We start from the raw sequence: 27,600 nt of genomic DNA, 5'->3' as shown, positions 1-27,600 counted from the left end.
GGGAGGTTCCGCCTCTTCAGCCTCCCATGGCAACCGTCTCCCAGCCCACTCGGTTCGCTCCGCCTCCTCTGCATTTCACGCAGCCTCCGCGCAGGGTCTCCCAGAATGCAGCGCGCTGGCGGGAGGTTTGGAAACTTCGGGCTCTGCACCTGCGTGGGTTTTCGTGAACGTGGCTTAAGGTAAGGCAGAGTCGGCTCCTTTCCCCTCTCCGACTTCGCGGAGTGGGAGGCTGGCTGGACTTGCACCCCTTGCCTTCACTGTGCGGAAGAGCAGGAGGGAAAACCGGTTTCCCGGGGCCTAGATCTGTTTTCAGTAGAAGGATTGAATTTTAAGTGCTTGCTGTATTCCGCTATTATTTCTCTGAAAACTTTCTTCATCCCTTCAACATCCTTCCCATTTGGAATGTGACATACTTAAAAGAAAAATTATCATTGAAATCTTTAGACGCAGTTATGTAAAGTAAAAAGTGAAAAGCGTCTTTCCGATTTAATTAAGGTAGTTGTTCTCAACGGGAGCGGTGGGCGGTTCTACCACTCTGGATACATTTGGTAATTTCTGGAGAAATTTGTGGTTGTCACAATTCTCAGTACTCGGGGAAGCCGATCTACTGGTTTCTAGGGGGCAGAAGCCAGGGACGCTGCCAAATATCCTGCAATGCATAGAACAAACCACAATGGCTGGCCAGCGCAAAACATCAATAGTGCCAAGTTTTGAGAAAGGTTGGATTTATGAAGTACTGGAACAAATTTCAGGTTCGTTAATGAAAAACCAATAAGTGAAAGGAAATCGTTGTGCATGCAATGTTGTCTTTCTTAAAACTTGAAAAGTGCTAAAAACAACAAAGTAGTTGTCAGAACAGTCTCTGCATCATCCGTAGACAGCCACTATAATATGGCACTTCAGAATCTTTTTGCCCCAGACTGTTTCATGTATTTACATTCTTTTCTGGGAAAAAAAATCAAACACATTGTCTAAAAATGGTTTGAATACATATGCAGAGACTTTCAGCTGGGATGTAGCTCAGTGGTAGAGCACTTGTCTAGCATGCTGGAGGCCCTGGGTTCCACTTTCTGCACCACTAAATAAATAAATTCAGCTTTAACTAAAGTTTCCCTCTAGTTCCACTACCAGAACCTGATATCCATCACCTTGTCTGGAATCACCAGCCATTCAACATTTGGCATAAACTGTTTAGTTTTGCTTTTATATTTTGGACCACACTACCTGGGTTTGAATCTTAACTCTGGCACTTTCTATCTGTAGGCCTTTGGGAATATCCTGAAATTCTGTCCATCAGTTTCTCATTTTTGAAATGATATAATAATAATCCCTATGGCATAAGGATGTCACAAGGAGTAAATGATTAAACCGAAGTGCCTAGAACAGTACCTGGCACTATTCTATGAGGAAAAAAGAAGTCCCTGCCACTATTCCCAGATAAAATACTTAGAGAATATAGCAATTATATGTAAACAGAAAGTATATGATGATGTTTTAAATATTTTCATTTCTGAAAATAACATACTACAGTATCTCTTGTTTGCAGTTTAGTTTTTAAATATATTTTTGAAATGTAACTATGATCATTAACACAGTTCTAATATATTCATTTTAACTATTGTGTGATAAGCTATCTGTATGTATTCATTATCCTATTGATGGTAATTGAGTTTTCTTTCTTTTTTTTTCTTTTTTGTAATACTGGGAATTGAACCCAGGGCTTGAGGCATGCTAGGTACGATCTAACACTGACCTATAGCCCCATTTTTATTTTTTTGGAGACTGAATCTTACCAAGTTGCCTAATCTGGCCTGGAACTTGGGATCCTTCCACCTCAATTTTCTAGTAACTGGGAACAGATACATGTCACCGCACCACACATACCTTTTACTTTTTTTATATTGCAAATAATAGTGCAGTGGACATTCTAGAGCAATGTCCTTATTTGTATGTGACATTATTTCCCTGGATTTGTATCTAGAAATTAAATAGCTGTGTATATGCATTTTGATTTACTGCCAGATTACATTCCAAAGTCATCTTTCCCTTTCATTAATTACTCCTAATTGTTAGCTTTGTTTCCATTCTTGCTTCATTCACATCTTCAACACTGTCACCAAGGTCTTTATAACACAGAAATACAATTTTGTGGTTTCTGAATTTGAAGTCTTTCAATGGATTATTGCTTATAGGAGAAAGACGTTCTTAGTATGGCATAGAGAGCCTTCTTTTTTTATATACCTTTATTTAATTAATTAATTTATTTTTATGTGGTGCTGAGGATCGAACCCAGTGCCTCACACATGCCAGATGAGTGCTCTACCACTGAGCCACAACCCCAGCCCCTAGAAATTCTTCTTTAACTTAATGTTCCTTAATTCCTTAACTTAGTAACTCACCATTCCCCTACATATACTGACATTTTAGGCATATTAGATAATGTTGGGAAAGGAAAAGGGGAAATCAATTCTGGATAGATTCCCAATAAATGGTTAATATAGGGGAAGCCATTTTAATGGTGGACATATTTGGTAGACAACTTAATTCACTTAACAATGTCAATATATGGTTAAAAAGACATCTGTCAACTTTATGTTTGTAAGATTGTGTTCAGTTGGGCATCTTAATTCTACCTCTTTTTACAAAGATTTTTCTGCTTACAATTGATATAGACATTTTTTTTGGATTTCATATGCAGATATTATAGTGCTTATAGGATGTTTCTGAACCATAATGGTAGTTTATTTAAAGAGTTTTGAAATTTATAGTGCCAAAATGAATTAAAAGAAGTACCATGTTCATTAAGGGAGGGGATTAGTAGAGAAGAGTGGATAAGGGAAATAATTTATTGCCAGCCTATTATGTTTGTATTAACATAGATTACTGTCATTCCTGGTATCCTTGGGTGACTGATTCCAGGACCCTTACACACAGATACCAAGATCTGTTGACGCTCAAATCTGTTATATAAAATGGTATGGCATTGTATAACACTTACACATACCCATCTATTTTTAATCATCTCTGGATCTTATAATATCTATAATACTTATAATACCTAATGCAATGTAAATGTTATGTAAATAGGTGTTACACTCTATCCTTTAGGGAATAATGGCCAGAAAAGAAAGTAGGCATGTACAGTACTGACTCAATTTTTTTCTGAATATTTTTGATTAGTAGTAGGTTGACTTCACAGATGAGGAACCCATGGATATGGAGAGCTGACTGTATATGCAAATGCTCTGCCAATTTATATAAGGGTCTTGAACTCTGGTGGTTTAGTATCTGCGGGAGGTCCCGTGACCAGTCCCCCATTGTACCAGGAGATGAATATACTCCAAAATTTAGCAACTAAAAGAGCACATTTATTATCTTCTAATTTTGAGTGTCAGGAATTTGGGAGCAGCTTATCTTGGTGATTCTGGCTCAGACTTTTTCCTGGGGTTGCAGGATCTTCTCCCAAGAAGGCTCACTCATATGGCTTTGGCAGAAGGTCTAATTTTTTTTGCTGGTTGTTGGTAGGAAGCCACAGTTCCTTGCTGTGTGTATATCTCCATGGGACTACTGTGTGGCAGGTTGTGTCCCCCTGTGCAAGTGATCTAACAGGTGAAAGAGGAAGCCACATTGCTCCTTATGACCCAATCCTGGAGTCACAAAATTACTTCTGCCCTATTCTCTTGGCTAGAAGCAAGTCACAATACCCAGCCTTCACACAAAGGGAGCACAATTAAGTGCCACTTCTTGATGGAAATTGCAACAACGAATTTGTGAGCACATTTTAAAACCATAAGTGATATATTTGGAAATTAGATAATAAGATATGACATCTCCAGTTTGAAAATAAATGCTAATTGAATCTGCTTTTAAGTAAAATTGCCTCTGTAAATCAAAGTCCTTTCTGTAAAATGCAGTCTACATTGACTTCAATTTTAGGTTATGGTTCATAGTGATGCATTTTTCTAATTGAACTATTAATAGATTTTTATCATGAATAAGTAAAACTTAAGCTTTTGGAGTTTGCTTCTCATTCAAGGAAAAAGAATTTTATTTACTTGTAAATAATCTAGTTTTCATTTGTTTCTCAAACAGTTGAAATTTCTGGAATACAAAATGGTGCACATGTGGGAGAAGGATATGAGAGTTATTTATAGTGGACGGGAATCTTTCTTCACAAATCTTTAAGTATGTAACTATTCTTTTGATGTTTGGAAGGTTAAATACTTTATGGGCCAGAGTTAGCCATGATGACGATGATGACAACGATGTTAGCAGTAAACATTTATTTGAGTACAGTAGTTTCCTCTTATACATAGCTGATATATTCCAAAATTCCCAGTGAAGGCCTGAAACCATGTGTAGTAGTGAGCTCTCTCTATATAATGTTTTTTCCTATATGTCCTGCTGCTTTGTCATATAGTACCCAAGTTAACCTATCTTTCCAAATTCTGTGTTCTGATGCCTCCTTTGCATCCCTGCTCTTGAACTTTGGGGCCATTGTTAAGTAAAATAAGAGTTACTTGACTCTAAGCACTTTGATAATTGAGACACCTATTTAAACAGTCAGAAACATAGATATGCTAGACAAAGGAATAATTCACATTCTGTCCTAGATAGGAAGGAGTGGGACAGGGACAGCATAAATTTCATTATCTTAGTTAAAACAGTGCACAATTAAAACATGAATTGTTTCTAGGATTTTCCGTTTAATATTTTCAGATCACAGTTGACCATGAATAACGAACTGCAAGACCGATGACAAGGAGTAATACTGTACTTCCTATTTAACAGGATTTATTTCAAGTGCTTTATATTTAATCCTAGTACCTTGTGAGGTAGATTTTTAATTTTTATTTTTTTAATTTTTGGTACTGGGGGTTGAACCCAGAGGTGCTTATCCACTGAACCACATCCCCAGCCTTTTTTTGTTTTTTCATTTTAATTTTTTTATTTGTTCTTTTTAGTTATTTTATTTAGAGACAAGGTCTTGCTTAGTTGCTGAGGCTGGCTTTGAACTCATGATCCTCCTGGCTCAGCTCCCAGGCTGCTGGGAGTATAGGCATGTGCCACTGTGCCCAGCTAGGTAGATATTATTATTATACTCCTCTATACAGATGTGGTTGTGAGGAACAAAGAGATTAAGTAAGTTGCCCAAAGTCACACATCTAGCAAAAGGAAGACTCAGATTCTAAGCCTGTTCTGCTTAGCATATGGTAAGCATTCAGTAGTACTTTTAAATACTATCAAAGCAGTGATTCAGTATGTGTAATCACTGAATAAAGAAAACATCTTTTTAAAAAACGTGTGTTCAGTTTAGATGGTTGGTATTCATTTATTTTGTGTGTGTTTATTTCTTTTGATTTTTATTATATTTTACTAATTCTCTTCAGTTACCTTTCTTATAACCAGTTTGTTCAGAAGAAGAAAATGGATGCCAGGACAGTGTGGTGGTTAAAAGTGTACACTCGGGAGTCAGAGGGCCTCATTTCCAAGTCTAGCACGATTGCTGATTAGTATTGTATCTGTGAATCATTGTTGCAACCTTGGGAAGTTTTCTTAACTTCATTAAAATAAGGTGTTCACATTTAAAAGAGGATAATAGGAATATTTATTTTATTTTTGGTACTAGGGATTGAATCCAGGGGCGCTAAACCACTGAGCCACATCTCTAGCCCCCCATTTTTTTTTCTTTTATTTTGAGACAGGGTGTCTCTCAGTTGCTTAGGGCCTTGCTAAATTGCTGAGGCTGTCTTTGAACTTGTAGTTCTCCTGCCTCAGCCTCTGAGCTGCTGGGATTATAGGCGTACACCACCATGCCCAGCAGAATACTTATCTTAAGAGAATAGTTGTAAGCATTAAATAGTGCCTGTATTGTACCTGGCATATAGTAAGCAAGAATGATTAATAATTGTACTATCCATTATAATAATTGTATTAATCCTCAATTTTTCCCCACTTTGAATAAGAATAATGACTTCCTCAGGTAATAACTTTGTAAAGTAAGATTAATTTGTAAAGTAAGATTAATTTCTTACAGAGATTTTTTTTTCAGCCTTGCTTTAGCCTCTCCTAGTTTTTCTTTCTGGGGTTTTATATTTGTCATATAGCCTGTACAAACTCTTGTCTTCAGGAAGCAGGAGCCCAAGTGCCTGTACTGTGGGGAGTCTAATTTGGGAATCACCTTATTTGGATAGAGCCCTGAGCTTCATGACAAGTAAACTATTGATTAACTGAATTGTCATTCTATAGGGTCTAAGGTGAAAATAGAAAAGAGTTGGTAAGTTTGAAACAGAGAGAAGTAGAACCCTTAAGAAATTCCCTGTGCCAGAAAGAATGTCTGAAGTCACTTTTAATAGAGCATATAAAGCTTTAGCTTTAAATATGTGCTGTTAACACATTCAGGTATTTTTTTTTTGATTAGTAATTAACATTCTGGCAAACTTTTTACAGGGTTTATAGAAATACTATTGGGGATTTCTTTTCTGATAAGTGTGACATTGTCATAAAAGTATGTACTATAAAAAGCTAAAAAATGTTTACTTAGGGAAATTTATGGTTGCCTGTGTGATAATTTTCTTGCAGAAATGTGCTTTCTTTTCAACTCTGCCTACTTCATGGCAGTTTTTCTCATTTCTTTTTTAGGATTAAAAGCATCAACTGGAATCAATTTGCATTTGAAAATTGGATCAGCACAAAGACTTGATATTGTGGAATGCCTAGTAAACAAGCAATGTCATCTAAAGAACAAGAGAGGCTCTTGTGTTATAATGGAGAAGTCCTTGTTTTTCAGTTGTCTCAAGGAAATTTTGCAGATAAAGGACCTGCAAAACCATCCACATTACATGTCAAAAGAATGGGGTTTGATAGAGAAACAAGAACATTTGTTCTGAAGTCCACTGGGTTCTTTAGCATAAGGAAAGAATACTCTCATTTAAAAATTCTATGTTGCAACTGTGTGTCAGATTTCAAAACTGGAATTAACCTCCCTTACATTTTGATAAGAAGCAATAAAAATAACATTTTCAAATATTTTCTACTGTGTCTTCACAGTAACAATAGATTTGAAAAGCATTTGACTTTTAAACTATCCCATGAGTTGAAGGACAGCATAAGCGTTCTTAATGGCCCTTTAATTTTATGGCAATATGTCAAAACATTGTACTGTATCTCTTCCCACACTCCAAATGTTATTAGTGTGTCGGTTAACTTTTCCTCTATTGAATGGGCAGGGGAGATTGGAAATCTAGGTATAGTTTTATTGGGACTAACAGAATGTGATTCATCTGAGGAAGAATGCAACCAAAAGCCCTCAGAATCAGATTTTGCAATTCAGAATACCAAATTTTGTGTATATTCTCTTGAAAATCAAGAAGTATTAAGTGATACATATATTATCCCTCCTGCTTATAGCAGTGTGGTAACTTGTGTGCATGTCTGCACAGCTGAGATTGTCAACAACCAGTTTAGAATGTCTCTGATTGCCCTTACTCGAAAGAATCAGCTGATTTCATTCAAAAATGGGACTCCTGAACGTTTGTGTCAGCTTCCATTTGAAGATCCTTGTGCTGTTCAGCTTCTGGATTCAGGTGAAGGAAACCTCTTTTTCATTGTATCATTTAGGTCCAATGATGCTTGTGCTGTTTGGAAAAAGAACTTTCAGGTACAGTGCTTAATCTCTAATAATTCATTTGGTGGTCTGATAACCTTTTAAGCATTTCTGTGATTCATGGAGTTCACCCTGAAGTTTTATTATCTAAATGAATTTTTATAGTTCTGACTTTAAAGTCATAAGTGTCACATTGTTCTTTTTTCTTAACGTTAGCTGAATACCACCTGATAATTTTTTTGTATTGCCATTTTGAATTTGGAAATATATAAATACATAACTATATGTAATTCTTTGTTTTTTGATATAACTATTTTTAACTTTTTAAAATATAATCATGTCAGATAATCTAGGTTAAGGGAAATACAATAATTGTATTTGATCACTACTACTTAGCACTTAAGACAAAAAAGTAAATATGCCAGTTTTGTGATTGAACATTCTGAAAGGGAAATTTTTTTCTAACATTGAGTTCTGAAAGGAATTTACTGTTTGTGGTATTATGTAAGAGGTTTTGGATAATAAAGTGAATACCTTATTAAATAATAAGATGATCTCTTTGATAGCAGTTTTGTCCCCAGAAGCAATCTTCCTCTGGGGTGGCTATGGATCCATCTATCCATTCTTTTACTACCTCTTTCCAAGAAGAAATTAAGGCAGCTTACAAAGATAGGTAAAATAAAACAAGCATAAATCTGAGTAAATAATGAAAATCAAGGTTAGTGTGCCCCCAGATCAGCTCTTTTTAAAAGCCCCAGGTATGTTTAATCCAGTGATAGGACTTGAAACAGCTGAGTCTCTCTCAAGAGAAATTGTCTCTGCAAGTTTTGACAAGAATGTTTGAAGCAGGCATTTCAAAACTGAGGTCATTGTCAGGTATACCTGAATCAGATATTGATATGTTGTCAATAGGAAAAGAGCTGTGTGTCTGATGTGGTAGCAAGTAGCCATGTATGATTATTCAGTGCTTGATATGTGTCTGGTCTGGATTAAAATGTGTTACGAATGTCAAATATATATAAGATTTCAAAGACTTGGTAAAAAATAAAGTAAAATATCTCCATTTTTAAAATTGACTACATTGAATTAAAATAGTAGTATTATGGATGTATTAGGTTAAATGCAGTTATGTCTCTATCTGAGGGTTCTATATCCATGAGTTTTGCCAACTGCATATTTAAAATATTTGAAAAAAATTATGTCTGTAATAAACATGTACAAACTTTTTTGTATGCTTATTCTCTAAGCAATACAGTATAATCACAATCATATAGTATTTACATAATATTAGGTATTATTAGTAATGTAGAGATGAATTAAAGTATATGGGAAGATGTAGGTGGATTATATGCTAATAGAATACCATTTAAAATCAAGGATGTAAACATCCACAGATTTTGGTATATGCAGATAATCCAGGAACCAGTCTTCCACCAATATTGAGGGGTGACTGTATGTATATTAAAATTAGTTTCACCTTTTAACTGCTCCTAGAAAGTTTAAAATTATGTATGCCATGCATTTGTGTCTCACCTGTGTTTGTATTGGATAGCCGTTCTCAAAGTGTAGATTACCCATGTGTGTGTATTCATGCATGCCAGCTCTCTGATGTTTGCACGCTGAGCACATTCTCATTACTAATGTTTCTTCCTAAAGTTCATTAAGCTCCATGATAATCTTGGGAGGGTTCTGGATTTTCAAATAAACAGTTTTCCAGCACAAGTGAAGAATCATAGCTTTAGAAATTATCCCAAGAGGGGTAAGATTAATATTTGATTATATAGATGGAAGACCCTTACTTAACATTATAGCCCTAATACAAGCCATCCTCCTGTGTCATCTAGATGTGCCTCTGCTCCTAGATTCTGAGTGAGGCTTTTCTGCCTCAGGGAGAAAGGGGAATCTTATCCTCCTGGTGTTAATTTTCCAAGGGATCAATGTGGAGGCTTTCAGCTTTATGGACCTTTAAGTAGCTGTCTTCTATTTCAAATTTAGGGGTCTCCTGTTCTAATAAAAACTGGCCAAATCATTCTACGAGGCGGGATGCTTCTAGGTGTCCCACTGTTATGGTCATTTACCTTTGGGTTCCCCTGATAATAGCTCTGTCCCCCCTCCCCAGGGTTTAAGCATATAAGTTCATCTTGATGCTCTTTTAAATTAATCTGCTTTGAGTGTTCTTAAGTATATACTAGTAGTGCCAGTTACTGAATATAACTGAATTCTTTGGGTAATTGTTCTTATTCATAGATACATATACACTAAGGCTTATGGGAATGAAGGTTTTCCGTAAATTATCCTTGATAGAAAAAGAATCTTCACTAGAGTTTTACTCATGATAGAAGTTAGGATTTACAAAAGATTTACTTATGAGAAGTGTTAGAATTTATAAATAGCTTATAATAGGATATTCATAGAGAAATCAGGAATTTGACAGTCCTTGGACAAACATTAATAAAGCATTAAATCTAGGTACCTTGGTATTTATGACGTTTTAATGCCTTGTGTTTTCTGATCCCTATTTTATTTTAATTTTTAAACTACCATTTTCATTACCCATTTGTAATATTGAGGATAACAAATTACTCCATGAAAGAAAAGGACTTATATTTATATCACATCTGATTTTTTTTCTTCTCTATTCCTCTTTAAATGTGCACTTTCTCTCAGATTGCTGCTAAGTGGGAAAAACTTAACTCAGTACTGATAGATGACTTTGTTGGAACTGGAACTGAACAAGTACTGCTCCTTTTTAAGGACTCCTTGAACTCATTTAAAATAACAAATCTTGACAAAATAAATTATTCAGTAAGTTCTTTTATTGTATGTTATTTTAAGTCCTGTATTAAGAAATTTTGAGTACTTCAGAGCTTTTGACACACCATTTAAATATTTGTTGTTTTATACTTAAACTTTTGAATTTTAAAAATATATAGATTGAATCTAAAATATATACATTGAATCTCTCAACAAATATTATACAAACTGACTTTATATAAATTTAGAATATGGTATATCTGATGGTCATTCAAATGACATTAAGACTATAGCTTTGTTGCTTCTGAAAAATCAATTTTTATAACAATAAACATGATAATACTGTATTAAGGAGTAAAATAAAGTGAAAATTTTTAAAGAAGTAATAGTTCAAAATATCTTGAAATCTTGAACATAAAAGAAATTATAGCTCTGCAGTTTCAGATCTGTGGAAAATCTTTCCAAACCTCAATTTTTTTTTAGTTGTAAGATGAACATAATTCCTATAATCTCTAGTTAAAGGTTTTTATAATTTTATAGAAAGCTAATGGACTAATACTTTTAAATCATGGTTTTAATTTTAAGTAGTAATAGTAATAACCACAGTAATTTTATCTAGTTACAAGGAGATAGGGAAATACAATTTGCTTTTCATAAAATTGAAGGTAATATTTGAGTGGATAAATTTTAATCATATTTTATTAATCTTAAAATTTTCAATTTTATTTCAAATTTTGTTTTATTTTTTTAGAGTCACCCATTGAATTGTAATGAAGATGATTTATTTGAAGACCAACCAGAACATTGTTATTTGATGATTCCGCCATTGGATAAAAGATTAAAAGTTAGTGTCTTTATTTGCTTTACACTTTTGATTTTTTTTTTAAAAATTTATTCTTTTTAGATATATATGACAGCAGAGTATATTCTGACATAATATAGATACATGGAGTATAACTTATCCTAATTAGAATGCCATTCTTGTGGTTGTACATGATGTGGACTTTCACTGGTCATGTATTCATGTATGAACACAAGAAAGTTATGTCTGATTCATTCTACTGTCTTTCCTAATCCTACCCTCCTTCCCTTCATTCTGCTTTTGATTTTTGATGAATGCTATTCTAAATTAAGGAAAGAACACTGAAAGAAAGGTGCTTAAAGTATAAACAGCTTAGCACTTAGGGTAAAATGGTATTTCAAAGGATCTTTACCTTTTTGGCACCTGTGTAAAAGCTATTATATCATTACTTAAAATATATCATCTAAAAATCACATTTCTTCATAGTAAGATTGTGTAGATTTAATAAGCCTCATGAGACAAAATATAAGAGGCTCACTTTTGAAAACATATTCTTTCTGGCCTACAGAATTGATATACCACAGTATCTCCTTTAGAGGGGTACCAAATATGATAAATCATAACACGTTTCAAACATGAAAAGTGTACCCTCAAGTTTTCCATAAAAAATTCTCTTAAAAATTTTTTTTTCCCTCAAATGTACTAAAGTAATGTCTATCTCCCATAAAATACTGAGATTTTTGCAAGTAACTACTAAAAAGAAACTAACAAGTACCTATGTAAAATACCAACTTTAACACATTCATGTATATATTCTTATAGTTTTATTATGATTTGATGCAAATGTACATGGAAATGAGGTTTTAAGTTGAAGGTTTTTAATCTGCCTTTTTATTTTTGTATATATTTATGTTTTGTTATATATAAAATAGTCAAGTAAATATATTAAAAAGTTTGAAGAATATAGTGATTAACTCTGTAGTACCCATGTAGATTCAACTATTATTTATTTTTTAATGTTTTGAGATGGTGTTTTGCTCTTTTGCCCAGGTTGTTCTTGAACTTTTGGGCTTAATATTCCTTCTTTAGCCTCTTCAGTAGCTGGGTCTACAGGCATGTGCCACTGTGCTTAGTTCTTTTATTAACGCTTTAAAAATCATATTTGCCTCATCTCTGTGTGTGTGTGTGTGTGTGTGTACACACATATTTGTAGAACCCTGTGAAAATTACAAATGTTAAAATACTTTATTCCCAAGTATTTCAGCCAGAATCTCCTAAAAATAAGGGCATTCTCCTGTGTAACCACAATATCATTATCACAATGAGAAAATTAATCTTGCTGGTCGTGGTGGCATATGCCTGTCATCCTAGTCTGAGTCTGAGACAGGAGGATCATGAGTTCAAAGCCAGCCTCAGCAATTTAGCAAGGCCCTAAGCAATTCGGCGAGACCCTGTCTCTAAATGAAATACAAAAAAAGGGCTGGGGATGTGGCTTAGTGGATAAGTGCCCTGGTTCAATCCCTGGTACCAAATAAAAAAAAAAAAAAAGAAAAAGAAAAAGAAAATTAATCTGAATCCCTCAATCTTATTGATTTAGTCCATATTGAAATGTATTGTTTTGTTTAAAACATGTTTTTTGTATATCCTTTTTTAGTATCCAATCAGAGTTTATATCTATATTTGGTCATCATATCTCTTGTTGATCTTTTCATATAGAATAATACCCCTTCCTACCCTCCCCTCTTTTTAAAATGACTCTAATAAGGAGGCCAGGCCAGTGGTCCCTCCTTTTGGATTGTCTGTTTCCTTGTAGTGCCATTTAAGTTTTTCTCTATCCCTAGGATTGGCAGACATTTTTCTGGAAAGAGCTACATAGTGAATTTTAGTACTTTGTAGGCCTTTTTAAAATTATTTCATAGCTTTTTCATTTATTAAAGTGAATTTGCTAAATGCTTATTAAACACAGATAAGAATGTGAACAGTAGATAAATAAAACAGATTAAGAGATGTAGAACCATAAAGGAAGAGATTAATATATTAAAAACTTTTGAAGCCTGAACAAAGTAAATAAAAAGTTGTGGGAAAAGATTATAATAAATGACAAAGGATTATTTTCTTTAATATAAATGTGGCTTCTTACACAGAATTTTGCAAATATTAAGTGGTCCTACCTTCTTAGGGGGAAACTTGTTATAGCTATTGAAATGTGAATCACATGTATCTTTTTTATTATCACATTTTCACTTCTAGAAATCCTATTCTAAGGACGAAGATGAATTTTTTTTGGATGTTAGGGATTAAACCAAAGGCTTCATGTATGCTGAGCACACAATTTACCACTCAAGTGCCAAGGTGGTTTCATAAGGATGTTTATGTAGCATTTATAAATAATAAGAGTGTTAAAGGGTAAATTCATATCTTTAAGAATTGTGGTGAATAAATCATGATATATATCCAAAACATGGAATATTATATAGGTGTCAAAAAGAATAAGATATTTTTATATTGATTTAGAAATGGAGCCATAATAGGGTAGTTTATGAAAGCAGTATTTATAAAAGGTTTGTTTTATAAAGCAGGCCAACTCTTCTGATTAAAAAATAACTTGGAATATAGATGAAAAAAATTTGAAGTTTCTTAAAAGCTCTAACAACCTGACACAATATAAGAACAAATTATTAAGTCAAATTTTTAAGTCTGGAATCCAGAGAAATAAACAAAATACTGATGCTTCTTTTGCCCTGGGAGCATATTTGAACTTTCATCAGTGACAGTGATGCCCCAGGCACTTGGCAAAAACAAATATAAAATCTTCTCTGGAAATACACATTTATCCCAGTCCTCATAGAAATCTCACAATTTTTTTCAAAGAAAATAAGCCACTCACAGAATAATAACACATACAAAACAAGGCATCACAATTAATCACTCACAGAAAGTCACCAAATACTGTTTTTTTCCCCAATTAAAGAAGCTCAATAGAGGACTTTAATAGTTAAAGTGTTGAAAGAAATGTAAAGCAAATTAGTGAATCAGCATGTATTAGAAAAATGATCCAGAAAATTTCATAAAGATAAGGAAACTATAGAAGGTTTTAAACAATATAAAGAGAAAGCATGGACATACGAAGGTGAGGGTTAAAGATAGTGTAGTGTCCTTTTTAAGAATACACATTAATAGCAGCTGTCAGTGTGGATAATAAAGTTCTAATGTTGGTAGCCATTTAAGAGGTTAGCAAGTCTTCCTTTCCCCCATCTTACACATGAGGAAACAAATAGAGAACCAGAAAAGTTAAGTAAGTGGCTTGCAGAGCTAGAGCTAGAGTCCATTGTACTGTTCTTTCTGTCATGAAATTTATTTTAACTAGTCTTGTGATTCACTGTTTAGTCCTGTGGCAGGGGATATACTGAAGACAGAGGGGGCAAGACACCACAGCTAGTTTTCTGAGGGTTCATTTTCAATCTGCCCACATAGTACTTTCTTCTACTCTATACCTATCCAGCAACTCAGATTTGGCTACATATCTCTGATGAGTACATCTTCTACACAAGCCTTGAGTTACTGAGTGAATGAGTGATGGACCATGAAAGATGTGTAACTCACAGAACTAGGTCAACAAGAGAAGTTTAAAATATTAGATAGAAGTTTAAAATATTACATAGACACTTTATATACTTTGTACAATGAGGTTAAGATATAGAAATAATTCAGTCTTTATATTCTAACTTACATTCATTGATAAAAATAAAATTGCCTTGCCTGAAAATTTAAGGAATCCAGAAGAAGAATGTATTTTGTTTTTTAAATATAAAAAGACATGTTTTATTAAAAGCTAGATTAATACTTAAAGAGCCTCAGATAGCCATGTGAAATGAAAAAACTTCTATCAGTTCAATGACATAACCCTTTAAATTTTCAGTAGCAAAATGTATTCCATGAATGTTTCATCCTTAGTGCTGAAATCTGTTTATCTGGTATAATAAAAGGAATGTGTTGCTGTATGCCCAGTTCAGTGCTAAATTTGTATTTTTTTTTCAGTAATTTTCAGTATTTTTTTCCAGGAGAGTTCATCCTAGCACTGAGTTTATTGATGCAAAAATCAACTTATAACATGTCAGGGTTGTTATGTGTCATCTTTAAAATTTTGTTATATGAACAGAGGGTTTCATACTATCATATTCAGAATGATCATTTCTATTCATGATGATGTCTTTGCTTATATGGAGGCTTTGTTTTTGAAGCAGAAATTACTTCAACAAGAAAAAAGTTTTTGATGAGGGTGAGAGGATTAATAGGGTTTGATTCTTATCCATATTGATTCCTAGTTACTTAACTCAATACTAAAATGGATGCTACTAGATTAACATTCTTTCAGTTTGAAACATAAACTCTATATTGCAGTTATATGCTGTATTTTCCTTTGAAAAAAAATACTTTTTTGTAATTAGGCTTTAAATCTATAAATAAAAATTTCTGCTCTGAGAAATAGTCTCTGCTTTTTTATAGAAAAATGAATTGAAAAACACATTTGGAGAAAGTACATCCTGAATTAATGGTATGCCTGGTTTCATTTGAAATTATGACTCTGGCAACTATTTTTCTTTCTACTTTACAGGTTGGTTTGGCTTCTGTTCAGGAATTACAGCAGCATCTCTTGCTTAAGGAGAGAATTATTTCGAAATCTTGGAGAGCTTTAATAAATTTGGTTCAAGGGAAAGATGATAATACATCAAGTGCAGAGGAGGTAAAATTAATCGTGGCCATTTTATCATTTTATGCATCAAAAATCTGCAAGCTGTTGAAGAGTTATTAAAATTGGAATGTTGGAATATATTAGAAAATGCTGTGCAGTAGATCAAGAACAAAAATGGCAGGAATTATAATGATGAACTTTTATGGCATTGAAAAATATTTGATTAAGGAGCCAATATTTTACCTGCTTGCATGCAATCCTGTAGGATATTAAATCTTGGTTAATTAAATTAAATTTCATTTATCAGAAACCTTGAGGAACAAGTTCTGTTAATTTAAAAAAAGATTTAACTATTAACTTTTATTTGTATGATTTAGATAGGAATTACTCATGAGTAAATTATATATTTCCTGAATTTGTAAATAGAATATACTGAGCATTATTTGACCTTATATTAGTGATGACATAATTTCATCATTAGCATGATGATTGTTCTTTTAGTCAATTGCATTGTTCATTTCTAAGAATATTTATTCCTCTAGTAAATACCCCTTTGCCGTGTTTTCTTAGTACTTCTATGTGCATTTTATAATTTTACTCTTTTTTCTTTGTGGCTGACCATCATATGATCCTCTTCAGGTACCCTGCAGTTACTTATGCTGGTACAGTAATGTTAAGAGTTAGTAAAAACTGTTCAGACTTCATAAAAAGTAGTGTTTATGCATATTAATTACATACAGAGAAAGACCAGCATTGCACAATTGCATAGAGAAACTATGTGGCATTTTGTTTTCTCAAGTCCACTGTTGTGCCTTGCCCTGACTTCCTCTATATTGACCATTCTTTATTTTTTCTTTTTTATTAGTTGTAGATTATATATTTATTTATATGTGGTTCTGAGGAGCAAACCCATTGCCACACATGCTAGGCAAGCACTCTACCACTGAGCCACAACCCCATTCCCTATATTGGCCATTCTGTGTCCCCTGCCTGCATTTTAGTCTTAGCAATATGAGGGGTTTCGTCCAAAAAAGGATCCTGTTAATGTAAAAAACATAAGGAAAGCACATCATGTATTTCTTTATCACTGTTCTAATTTCCTGGGAGACCTCACAAAAGTCATTGTTAAAATTGAATCTCCCCATTCCCTTCCCAACTACTGCATTAATTTTGCTAGTATTATACAGAAGAAAGAATGTTTAGAAATGAATTGAAACCACTATGTTCAAGGCCCCATTTTGGGATCTTTACACTGTTAATTTTAAAAACAAGACTGGCAGGTAGTAACAATTTCCTCAGATTTCTGATGAATAGTCTGCCTCAGATCTCACAGCTGCTGGCCAAAGCCAGTAGGAACATGTTAGTGCACTGTTGTGTTGTAAGGGCCCATATCTTTTTGCAGTGATTACCACATAGAGACATAGAGTAGGCTGTTAGAGCACAGGCTCTGGAACCAGTATGCTTCAGTTCAAACCCAGCTCTGCCACTTGCTTGCTGCCTTACCTCTGGCAAGATACTTAACTTTTCTGTGCTTCATTTTTCTTATCTGTAAAATGTAGACAACAATACAACCAAGTTAGGATACTAGAGTTATTGTAAGGGTTAAATGAATTGATACATGAGTGGCATTTAGAACAGTGCCTGACATAAACAGTATCTCTACTACCACTATTTCTATTGTTCTTATAAATATACATGTTTGCAGAAATTACTGAGTATGGCCTGGACATTAAGAATGAATTTTAACAATCTGTAAGTAGTCCAAAGATAAGTTTAATTGATTTTATTAATACAAAATTCTACAGTTATCAGCTTAGTGAGAGTTGCTGATAAGATATTGGATTGTGGGCTGGGGTCATGGCTCAGTGGTAGCCCGCTTGCCTGGCACGCATGAGGCACTGAGTTCAATCCCCAGCACCACATAAAAAAAAAGACTAAACAAAATAAAGGTATTGTGTCCATCTACAACTAAAAAAAATATATATATATTGTTTTTGGTATACCTGGAGTCCATATTGTTGGACTGATTCCAGATTCACATCCCTGCTAGTTCTATGTTGGATAATTTATCTTGTTCCAGTCAAATCATGCTTGTTAATCTGAGAATATAATTAATGTTATGTTTTATACATTTTATTTTAGTAAATTATGTATAATATATAATATGGTGTATTATGATTTATTTTAAAATGTTTAAACGATAAGACCTGACCAAAAGCTAATTTGCATTATTTTAATTTTGGTGCATTTGATACATTTTTTGTAATCAGTTATTTAAACATATTTTTGTATAAGGGATATCTTGTTCCTTTTTGTGGTGAAGAAGAAAACTGTGTTCATACCTCTGATGAAAAGTTATCAGACAATTTTCAAGATCCAGAACAGCTAGTAGAGAAGTTATGGTACCGTGTCATGGATGATAGCTTAATCGTTGGAGTGAAAACATCATCTTTGAAGCTGTGAGTAAATTCTGATGTGATAATGCTATGCTAATGCTCTAGGTTAGCACTGTCCATATTAAAAAGTATAAATAAAAGTAGAAGAGATTAATTTTAATGATTTTTTTATTTAACTTACTATATTCTAAATATTATCGTTTTAACATGTAATCAATATCAAAATTGTTAATGGAATATTTTATGTTTATTTTTTCATACCAAGTTTTTATATCACATTTTGGTTCAGACTAGCCCCATTCCTAATGCTCAGTAACCATATGTCTCTTGGCCAACATAGCTGTAGAAGTATCTCTTTTATACAAATGTATTGAAGTTAATGATATGAAGAAAGTGCATTTACAAAATCAAGATGTTGTAGTCTCAGGGTAGAGATAATTAAACAACATATAGAGCTTTTTATCCAAACATTTGGAAATATTGCGAACATTTAGAGACTATTGACTAACATGGATTGGTGAAAATTTAAGTAACAAAAGTCTCTGATAATAGAGGAATTTTCTCTTTTGAGATCATGTATAGGGAAGTAATGTCTATGTTATCTGCAGATTAGGAAAGAGCTTTTTAGACAAAATAGACTAAATATAGTATATAGTGCTGCATTTAACCCCCAAATACACAAGCAGAGAGAGACCAGATAGTTCCTTGTAGTATATGGCAGTATATTTGTACAGCTCAACACAGTAGGAAATTTAGATTACTTACCCAGTAGATTTGAGATATGGATTTGTTCTTGTTTCTGTGAATTTCTAAGGAGTTTTGGACTGGTTGATTATATAGATTTTTTTGTCTCTTCTTTAATTTGATGAGTTGTACTAATCAATTTTCTATTGATGTCATGTTATTGAGATAAACCGAAATTTATCATTTGGTACATCCATATATTGGGCTTGTTAATGTTTAGCCAAGAATATTTGCATTTCTGTTCATAAGTGAATTCGGCTTAAATTTTCCAAAACAATACTTGTTTGGTTTTAGTATCAAGGGTCTGGCTGTGTTGTCCAGGCTGGCCTGGAACTCCTGGACTTAAGTGATCCTCCCATCTCACCCTCATAAGTAGCTGTGACTATGGGAATACACTAGCATGCTCAGCTTATACTATGTTATATGTATTCATTTATTTTTGTGTGTGATAGGGTCTCACTCTGTTGCCCATAATGGTCTCATGGATTCATGAGCTCAAGTGATATCCGTCCTCAGCCTTCTGAGGAGCTGGGACTACACCATGCCTGGACTTATACTAGTTTGTAAATGAGTTAAGGATTATTTCCTTTTTTTCTGTTTTTCTAATTTATGTAAGTTCAGAATTATCTGTGCTTTGATATTTGCTTGTTCTGACCTTGAAAGCAGTGGAAACCTGGCCATTTTCTTCATGAGATGTTTTTAAACTACTGATTCAGTTTCTTTAAGACTTATGGGATTATTCAGATTTTATTTATTCTTAAATGCATTTTGCTTTATATTTTCCTAGCAATTTCTGCATTTCACCTGTCATCACGTTTATTAGTTTAAGTTGTTTCCAAGATATTCAGATATTTATCAACCATATTATCAGTCTTTTGTTTTCATTCCAAACCTTGTGTCTTGCTTTTTTTTCTTGATTACTTTTATTATTATTCATTCATTTTATTAGTCTCTTCAAATTTTTTATGTCAGTCTTCAATTGTATGTTTCCTGTTTTATTAATTTCTGATCTTTTATTATTTTCTTCTACTTTCTTTGGGCGTATTCTGTTATTAACAATTTCACTGTGATATGATTAGATATATCTATATCTAATATTGATATTGATTCATTCTTCTTTAGGTCTTAGAATTTCCTGGCTCTAAGAAATGATTTTTAATTTTTTGGCAACTCAAGAAATTCTTAGTTATTATCTTTTCAAATATTGATGCCTCCCAGTTTCTTCTTTTTTTCTCTCATGGGGTTCTACTTAATTCAAGAAGTCTTGTTAGGCCTGCTAATTCTATGTTCCATATCTTTTTACTTCTCTTTCATATTTTCTATTCATTTCTCAGTATGAATCCTAAGTAGTTTCTTCTAGTGTATATTCTATTTACTAATTTTATCTTTAGTTATCTTTATTCAGCTACTTAATCTACTCAATGAATTTCTAATTTTTATTATTATTTGCACTTAAGTTTTATTTGCTCTTTTCAGATCTGCCTTGTCATTTTTTATTGTCTCTTGTATTTTCCACTTACCTTTTATTTCCTTAACGTGATAAACAGAATTACTTTTAAAATGTTTTTATATATAGAAAATTCCAAACATACTAAAAGAACAATATGGTGAACCTCATCTGCCCATCATTGAGCTCCAGTAATTCACAACTCATTGCTAATCTTGTTTCATCTATATCTATTTACTCCTTACCCCCATGCCCAGATTATTTTGAAGCAATCAATGGCATCATTTTATTTCACCTGTAACTCTTCCAGTGTGTGTATCTAAAAAATAAGACTTAGAATATGAATGCAATCACCTCCTCAAAAATTACCAGTGATTTCCTCAGTAAACACTAAAATTTCCCACTTGTTTTCTATCAAAATATTTTTTCAAATCCGAGTAATATTTGTAAATTGAAGTTGACTGATTGATATCTCCAAGTCCCTCATAATGTATATGTGCCCTTTTCATGTTTTTTTTTTGTATGTGTTTCTTTTATGTATTTGGAAGGAACCAAGCAGTAGACCTGTGAAGATCTATAGACAAGATTTTTCTGATTTCATCCTGTTATTGCTTCACATGTTTCTCTGTCTCCTGTATTTCCTCTAAAGTAGTAGTTAAATCTAGAGCCTGGATCAGATTAATGCTTGAATTTCATTGAGAAAATACTTAATAGATAATGTTGCTCTGTTGCTTCAGGAGTCAAATAAAATCTGATCTTTTCATTTTTGTGATATTAGCTATTGGTGATCATTATTTTATTAGAATTTGCAGTATGATGATTTTTTGATTCCATTATTCCTTTTTTACTAGCTGGAATACTTCTATAGAAACACTGCTCATCAGTTATTTACCTATATATAGTTTGTAATTTAGCAACCAGAGTTTGGACATAAAAGGTGCTCATTTGCTCTTGAGTGCATTGCTGTTTCTAGACCTTTTTAGTGGGCAGAGGGAGGAGATTTTTTGTTGTCATTTGTTGGTTATGATTTTTTTTTAGCATTTCCAATTTAGACTAAGAACTTCATGATCTTTACTTATCACCACCAGTCTTGCATCGGTATCTCTTTCCTCCATTGCTGAAAATCCCAGTTCTCAGTTGTACCAACATAATTACTTGTTTTATTCCACAATCGGTAGGGCAGTATTCATAGAATAACAATACCAACAATATGATTGTTACAATTTTTTAACACATAACCCACTAGATATACACTGAAATTCTTATATGTTAAAGTCCTCTCATTGGTCATATTCTCATTCTTACCTGTTTTATTTGGTAATGTTGACAATGTTGAGTATATTAAAATAAGCCTATATCATAAGTTGTTAGAAGTGTAAATCTGAGAAGAATTGCTGAGAAACCAGCAATATTCTGTATTAAAAGCAGATATTATTCAAGTAATGCATGGGAATAAAAATGCAATTTTTTAGATGTATTCGAAATCTAGATTATTACCAAAATAAACTCTTAAAAATGAGTAGTTTTTTTCTTGTTTGAAAAGGTTGAGGGGAAAACACTACTTCAAAAATTAAATCCAGCACTATCGTACCATTCTTTACCTTTAAAACTTATTTTCCAACTGTTGGGTGCCATATCACACACCTGTAATCCTAATGACTTGCGAAGATAAGGTAGGAGGATCACATGTTCGGGGCCAGCCTGGGCAACTTAGGGAGACTGTCTCAAAATCAAAAGTAAAAAGTGCTAGGAATGTGGCTCAGTTGTAAAGCACCATTGGGTTCAGTCCTCAGTACCACAAAAAAAGAAAGAAGGAAAAACAATTTTCCATAAATCTAACATATTTCCAGTGGTTTTGCTGGCCTATTTTAAGAGAAGTGCTATGTTTACAGGGCCTTTAAAAATCTGCTTGACTTTTACTGTTAGCTCTGATATATTTTATCTTTGAAATGATGTTTCATTTGTCATTTGTATGGTATCTAATCTTTTATTTGACTTTTAAAAATGGGGTGATAGGGTTTTAAAAATGTGTTGGTAGAATTAACCAAACTTTGTATTTTTTTACAGGTCCCTGAATGAGGTGACTTTATCGCTGATAATGGAGCAAGCCTGTAACTCCAGCTTTCGGCTTATTAAATGTGAAAATAGAGTGATTAAGTTGAGCCCAGATTCTTTCCGAGCACCACACTTGATGCCACAAGATGAAATAGGATCAGAAGCCAAAAGGATCAAGTTGACCTCTGATAGTAAGGAAGAAGAAAGGTTTGCTTGTGAACAATCATCTATGAAAACATATGTACAGATATTTACTGCTATAACGTCTCTTTCACCACTTTTAGCATTCAATAAATTTTGTTGCATTGTGCTGCTACACATTAGGGAGAGAGAAAATGGTAGCTGTCCTAAAGATCATTATATTCCATGTGGCAGACTTTTTTTAAGTCTAGAAGATCTTTCAAGTGGGAAATACTTAATGACGTTTCCAAAGAAGAAACCCATAGGTTTGTTGGCACTTTTTAATCAAATACTTAATTGAATCAGAAAATTTTAAGAACTGTTTATTTGATAATGGACAGTTTAATGATAGAAATTGTGACTTTTTCTTGTAGAAGACATGGAAGACCTCTTTGCACTTCTTACAACATTGCACAAATCTTGTATTCAAGTCATTTCACCTGCCTATTCCCTGAATTCAATGAAGATGTGGCTCTTAGATTGCATGAAATGTGAAGTAATCAAAGAATTTCCAGAAATGTGCTTTTGTAAAAGGCCAAGAAGTTTGTATGGGACACTCTTAAGCTGGAAACAAAGAACCCCATTTGAAGGCACTTTAACAGTCTATTCCAGGTAATGCACATTAAATTGGGATGTTAGTGTGTGTGTGAGTGTGGTGACCCTATGGTTCAATAGCTATCTCCTTGTAGAGTTCTGTGCTATTGTGGGGCATGTCAGGGCATGTCCCGGTATAGAATGAATGGACAGGTATAGCCTCATTTAAAAACTGAAGATCTCTGCTTTAATTTTATGTTTGTTATTGACTTTTTAAAGAGCCTAGTAATTATTTTAAGATTTCTTTTTACCTCTTCATAGTGAAATTTTTTAAAAAAATATACTGATGTTAATGTTAAAAAGAAATTTAACAGGAAGCAGTTATTAATATGAACTGAATTGGTATAATACACACACACACACATATATATATATATATATATATATATATATATATATATATATTTGATTGCTGCAGTCTGACTTTTATCAATGATTGCATGCATTTTTTGGTTCTCTACATCATTATAGTATATAAATGAATATCAGTTGATTACTATGCTGTATATGACTACTTTGTGCTCATCAAATTTTGTAATATTATATTTGGTTTTTATTTTAGGAATCAAACAGTTTTGTTCCAGTGCCTTCGTAATTTCATCAGAGTTCTCCCTATAAATTGTTCCTTCAAAAATTTAAAATTAGAAAATGAGGATTTCCTAGTTGATCACTTGGCATTGACTTTGGAGAAGGAACTGGTTACCCTTGGTTCTCTTTCTTCTTCTGCTTTAGCTAAGGTTGAAAGCAACTTTGTACAGATGTGTGAAGCAAACACAGGAAAGAGTAGTGTCATGGCTGCTTCAACGGACAGGAAGGAAAAAATCCGTTTGTGCAGAGAAGAAGTTCAGCGAGAAAAGAAAACGTTGGAAAGGAACCTAAAAGTGAGTGGTGTCCTTTATAGAGAGATGACTTTAAAATTAGTTGAGATTCAGTTGCAGTCAGACCTCACTGCACAGAAACTAACCAGTTTATAATCACAATTTCAGTGTGATCATACTTGAAATTGTTTTCACTGCCATCAATTTTGGTTCTGCTTTATATGCCCCTTTCTAGAAATATTGAGGCTCATTGCAGTTCTTTTAGTTTTGATGATGCACAAAATAGTATTCCTTATAGAGTGGCAGTTTTCAAGTGGGGCTATTTTGCCTTCCTCTGCTCCCACCTTCCATTGCAAGGATCATTTAACTGTGTCTGGAGGCATGTTTTTGTTTGTTTGTTTGTTTGTCAGAAGTTGTAGGGTAGCATATTATATGGACAATCATAAAAACCAAAACAAGAAACTAATACTAGGGATATTGTGGCTGGATAATTCTTTGTGTTGGGGAGCTGTCCTGTGCATATAGTAGGAGTTTTAGCACCATCCTTACCTCTTTTACCTTCTAGGGATAGATAGAATGTACTGTGGGCATCTAGTACCCCATGACATAATTACCCAGTCCCAAATGTCAATAATGCAGAGATTGAAAAATCCTGTATTTACCACTGAAGTGAAGACAGATATAGTAGTATTTTTTATCTAAATCTTTTTAAAAAATTTAATCCTATGCGTATATTCTGCTTAGTAAAACCTAGCATGTAAAAAAAAAATTCAAATGAATAAATTAAGCAAGATTGTCAGGATTCACAGGTTTCTGTAAATATTAAGCTCCTGTAGGAAGTTAAATGGCAGAGTATCTGAGTGAGACCAGTTTTTGAAACACTTGTTAATTTAAATTTTATTAGAGAGCTGCTCTGAAATTGTGTAAGTCTATAGGAATGTAAAAATTTTAGGGCATTTTTCTGAAAAGCACATCCTTTCAAAAGGCTAAGTATACCTCACAGGCCACTATTAAAAGTAAAATTGAAAATGCTTTTAAGCCATCTGAAATTCCAACTCTAGGTAAAGGTAAAATATAAAATTGCAACTAAAATAATTTAAAGAATATGGTGCTCCTTAGGGACAGAGAAATTTAGAAATAAGTAAAAATTCACTTCAATAAAGAAGTGATTTATAAGGGATACACTGAGAGACATTTCAAAGGGATAAAAAATGAACCTAGTCTTTTTTCTTTTTTTGAAAAATAAGAATTTTTGACTAATAACAGTGTCAGGAGAAAGAAAAGACACCAAAAGGTATGAGCAGGAAGAAATGTTCCTGATCCTTTTTACTCTAAAATCCTTAAGTGAGATGCAAGTTTCCATCTCAGTTGAAAGAAATACAGATGATTATAGGAAGTGGCATCTCATGCTTGAAGCTATGAAGTGCTTATTCCCCCTATGCCATAGAAGTGCTTGTATCTAATGATCTGGTGATATAAATGTTTTTTGGAGAATATAGGTTATTAGTTTCTTGTCTTGGTTTTTATGATTGTTCGTATAATATACTACCTCTTTTTGAAAGTCCATTGGCAATTGAGATAGAACTCTACAGCCCTATTTCTATGAAATGCCATTGGAAAATATTTCAAATGTTCTACAGATGGAAATGGAATAAATTCAGGATTAATTATAGAAATCTGGAAATAGTATGTATCATTTGTTATCTTTTGAAACTGACCAGGTCAAGTTCTGAAAGAACAAACAAGTATAAAATACAGTAACCAGTTGTAAAATTGAGGCTGTCAAATACTTAACAGGATTTAATTTTGATAGTTTATCTGTAGAGAAAGTTGCGATACTAACAAATAGCACATTACATATTTTTATTTATAAATAACAGTCAGTACTATATGTGAGTGTATGTATATACACCAAATACCTTTTTGACAAGTGAGTTTTGTATTTTAGTATGCTTTCCCCTACTAACTGCAAACTAGACAAGCCTAAGTTTGAGGAGTTGACACCCTTGCATTTTCAGGATTAAGCTGTGTTTGCATCTGTAAACAAATCCCATTGACCTCTACCCTGTTTACAAATCTGAGGTTCCTCTCAAAAACTTAATCCTCCCAAATTTATAGTGCTAAATTCAAACCAAGTTTTTTTTTTAGGAATGGAGCTCTCCATAGTTTTCAGCAAAATAATCATCTATTGGCTTCTGACTCCATTAACTAAGGAATATGTTCAACCCAATGTATATTCAGTTCAGTAACTATGCTTAGTAAAGTAGCAAGTAATGTACAGTTTATTGACTGTCAGCCTCTATGTCAAAGAGTAACCAGAAACATACACTCATGTGAGCATGCATGTGGATGAATACACACACATACACATACATACACATGCAATTTGTATATACACATGGTTAGTTCTTCACAGCAGTCCATGAAGTATAGTTATTAGTGTTGTCCTCAATATGAAAAAAAATGTTAAATTAAGGGGATGCCTAAAAACACCTTGATCCTGTATCCTTGTTGTGAATTATTTTAATAACAGCAGAAGGGCTGGGGATATAGCTCAGTTGGTAGAGTACTTGCCCTTGCATGCACAAGGCCCTGGGTTCAAACCCCAGCATCACACACATGCATGCACACACACACACACACACACACACACACACAAAACAAAAACAAAAAACAAAAAAAGCAGGTACTTTAAGAAATGTAATAATATGCAAGTGAATCATATTGTTGTAATAACATCTCTTTATACCATTTACAATTGACCAAGTTTTTCCCCAGTGTCAGAAAGGAAAAAATGTAGTTTACATCTCTATTTACTCTCTCCAATAAAATAAAAAATTGAACTGTTTAGGCTAGAAGCCTGTGTAGAGCTTTCCTTCCTTCCTTCCTTCTTCCCTCCCTCTTTCCTTCCCTTTTTTCTCTCTCCCTCCCTTCCACCTGGATAGTACTAGACATTGAGAAGAATCCTTTTTGTTTTGCAAGAACATTACTTTCTGTGCTCAGAATTTAAGAGTGTAATCTCTTTCTTGGATAACTGTATCTTGTGGAACTTTAGGCTTTTACTTCTAAAGACAGCCTCGTTCAGTGGAAAGAATGTTGACACATAAACAGTATACTTAATTGAATTCTTTAGGGGTTTGTTCTGTTTTCCATTTTTGAATTTTCTATATCTACTACTTGAATTGCTTACTGCCTCAACAAAATAATGCTGTCCTATAAAGCCTGCTGTTATGCATTTTTACAGTGCTGAGTCTGGTTACTTTTTAAGCACTTTTTTAGTAATCCTGTCAATTTGACTTTTTGTTTAGTAGGATGCCAGGTCCTGTTTGGGTGCTGAACTTTCATAAAGGCATTACATTAGATAACCACAGTCTCTTCTTTTTAGATTTTTTTTTTTCTGTGCCATACTCATGAGCAGCTGTGTTGGACAAAGTACCTGTGCATGAAATTATAGTTAAACATCGCGGCCCTGGATTCAGCTAGAGGGTTTACCATCCTTAACTTCATTTTT

General features: G+C 33.4%; 1 protein-coding gene across 1 annotated transcript; it reads left to right on the top strand.

Annotated features, from left to right (window-relative positions):
• The first annotated feature begins 93 nt into the window (after window positions 1–93).
• Fancb (FA complementation group B) lies at window positions 94–27,326 on the top strand. The gene is made up of 10 exons (XM_048796401.1): window positions 94–179; window positions 4,093–4,185; window positions 6,643–7,660; window positions 10,274–10,411; window positions 11,112–11,204; window positions 15,778–15,906; window positions 18,151–18,314; window positions 22,510–22,943; window positions 23,052–23,289; window positions 23,834–27,326. The coding sequence occupies exons 3-10, from the start codon at window positions 6,713–6,715 to the stop codon at window positions 24,243–24,245; spliced, it is 2,556 nt and encodes an 851-aa protein (XP_048652358.1). The 5' UTR covers window positions 94–179; window positions 4,093–4,185; window positions 6,643–6,712; the 3' UTR covers window positions 24,246–27,326.
• The last annotated feature ends 274 nt before the right edge of the window (window positions 27,327–27,600 follow it).

Source organism: Marmota marmota, unplaced genomic scaffold (assembly GCF_001458135.2).
Source record: "Marmota marmota marmota unplaced genomic scaffold, marMar, whole genome shotgun sequence".
NCBI classification, from domain to species: domain Eukaryota; kingdom Metazoa; phylum Chordata; class Mammalia; order Rodentia; family Sciuridae; genus Marmota; species Marmota marmota.
Note: the sequence above shows the minus strand (reverse complement) of the source record. Positions and strands in the feature narration are given on the sequence as shown.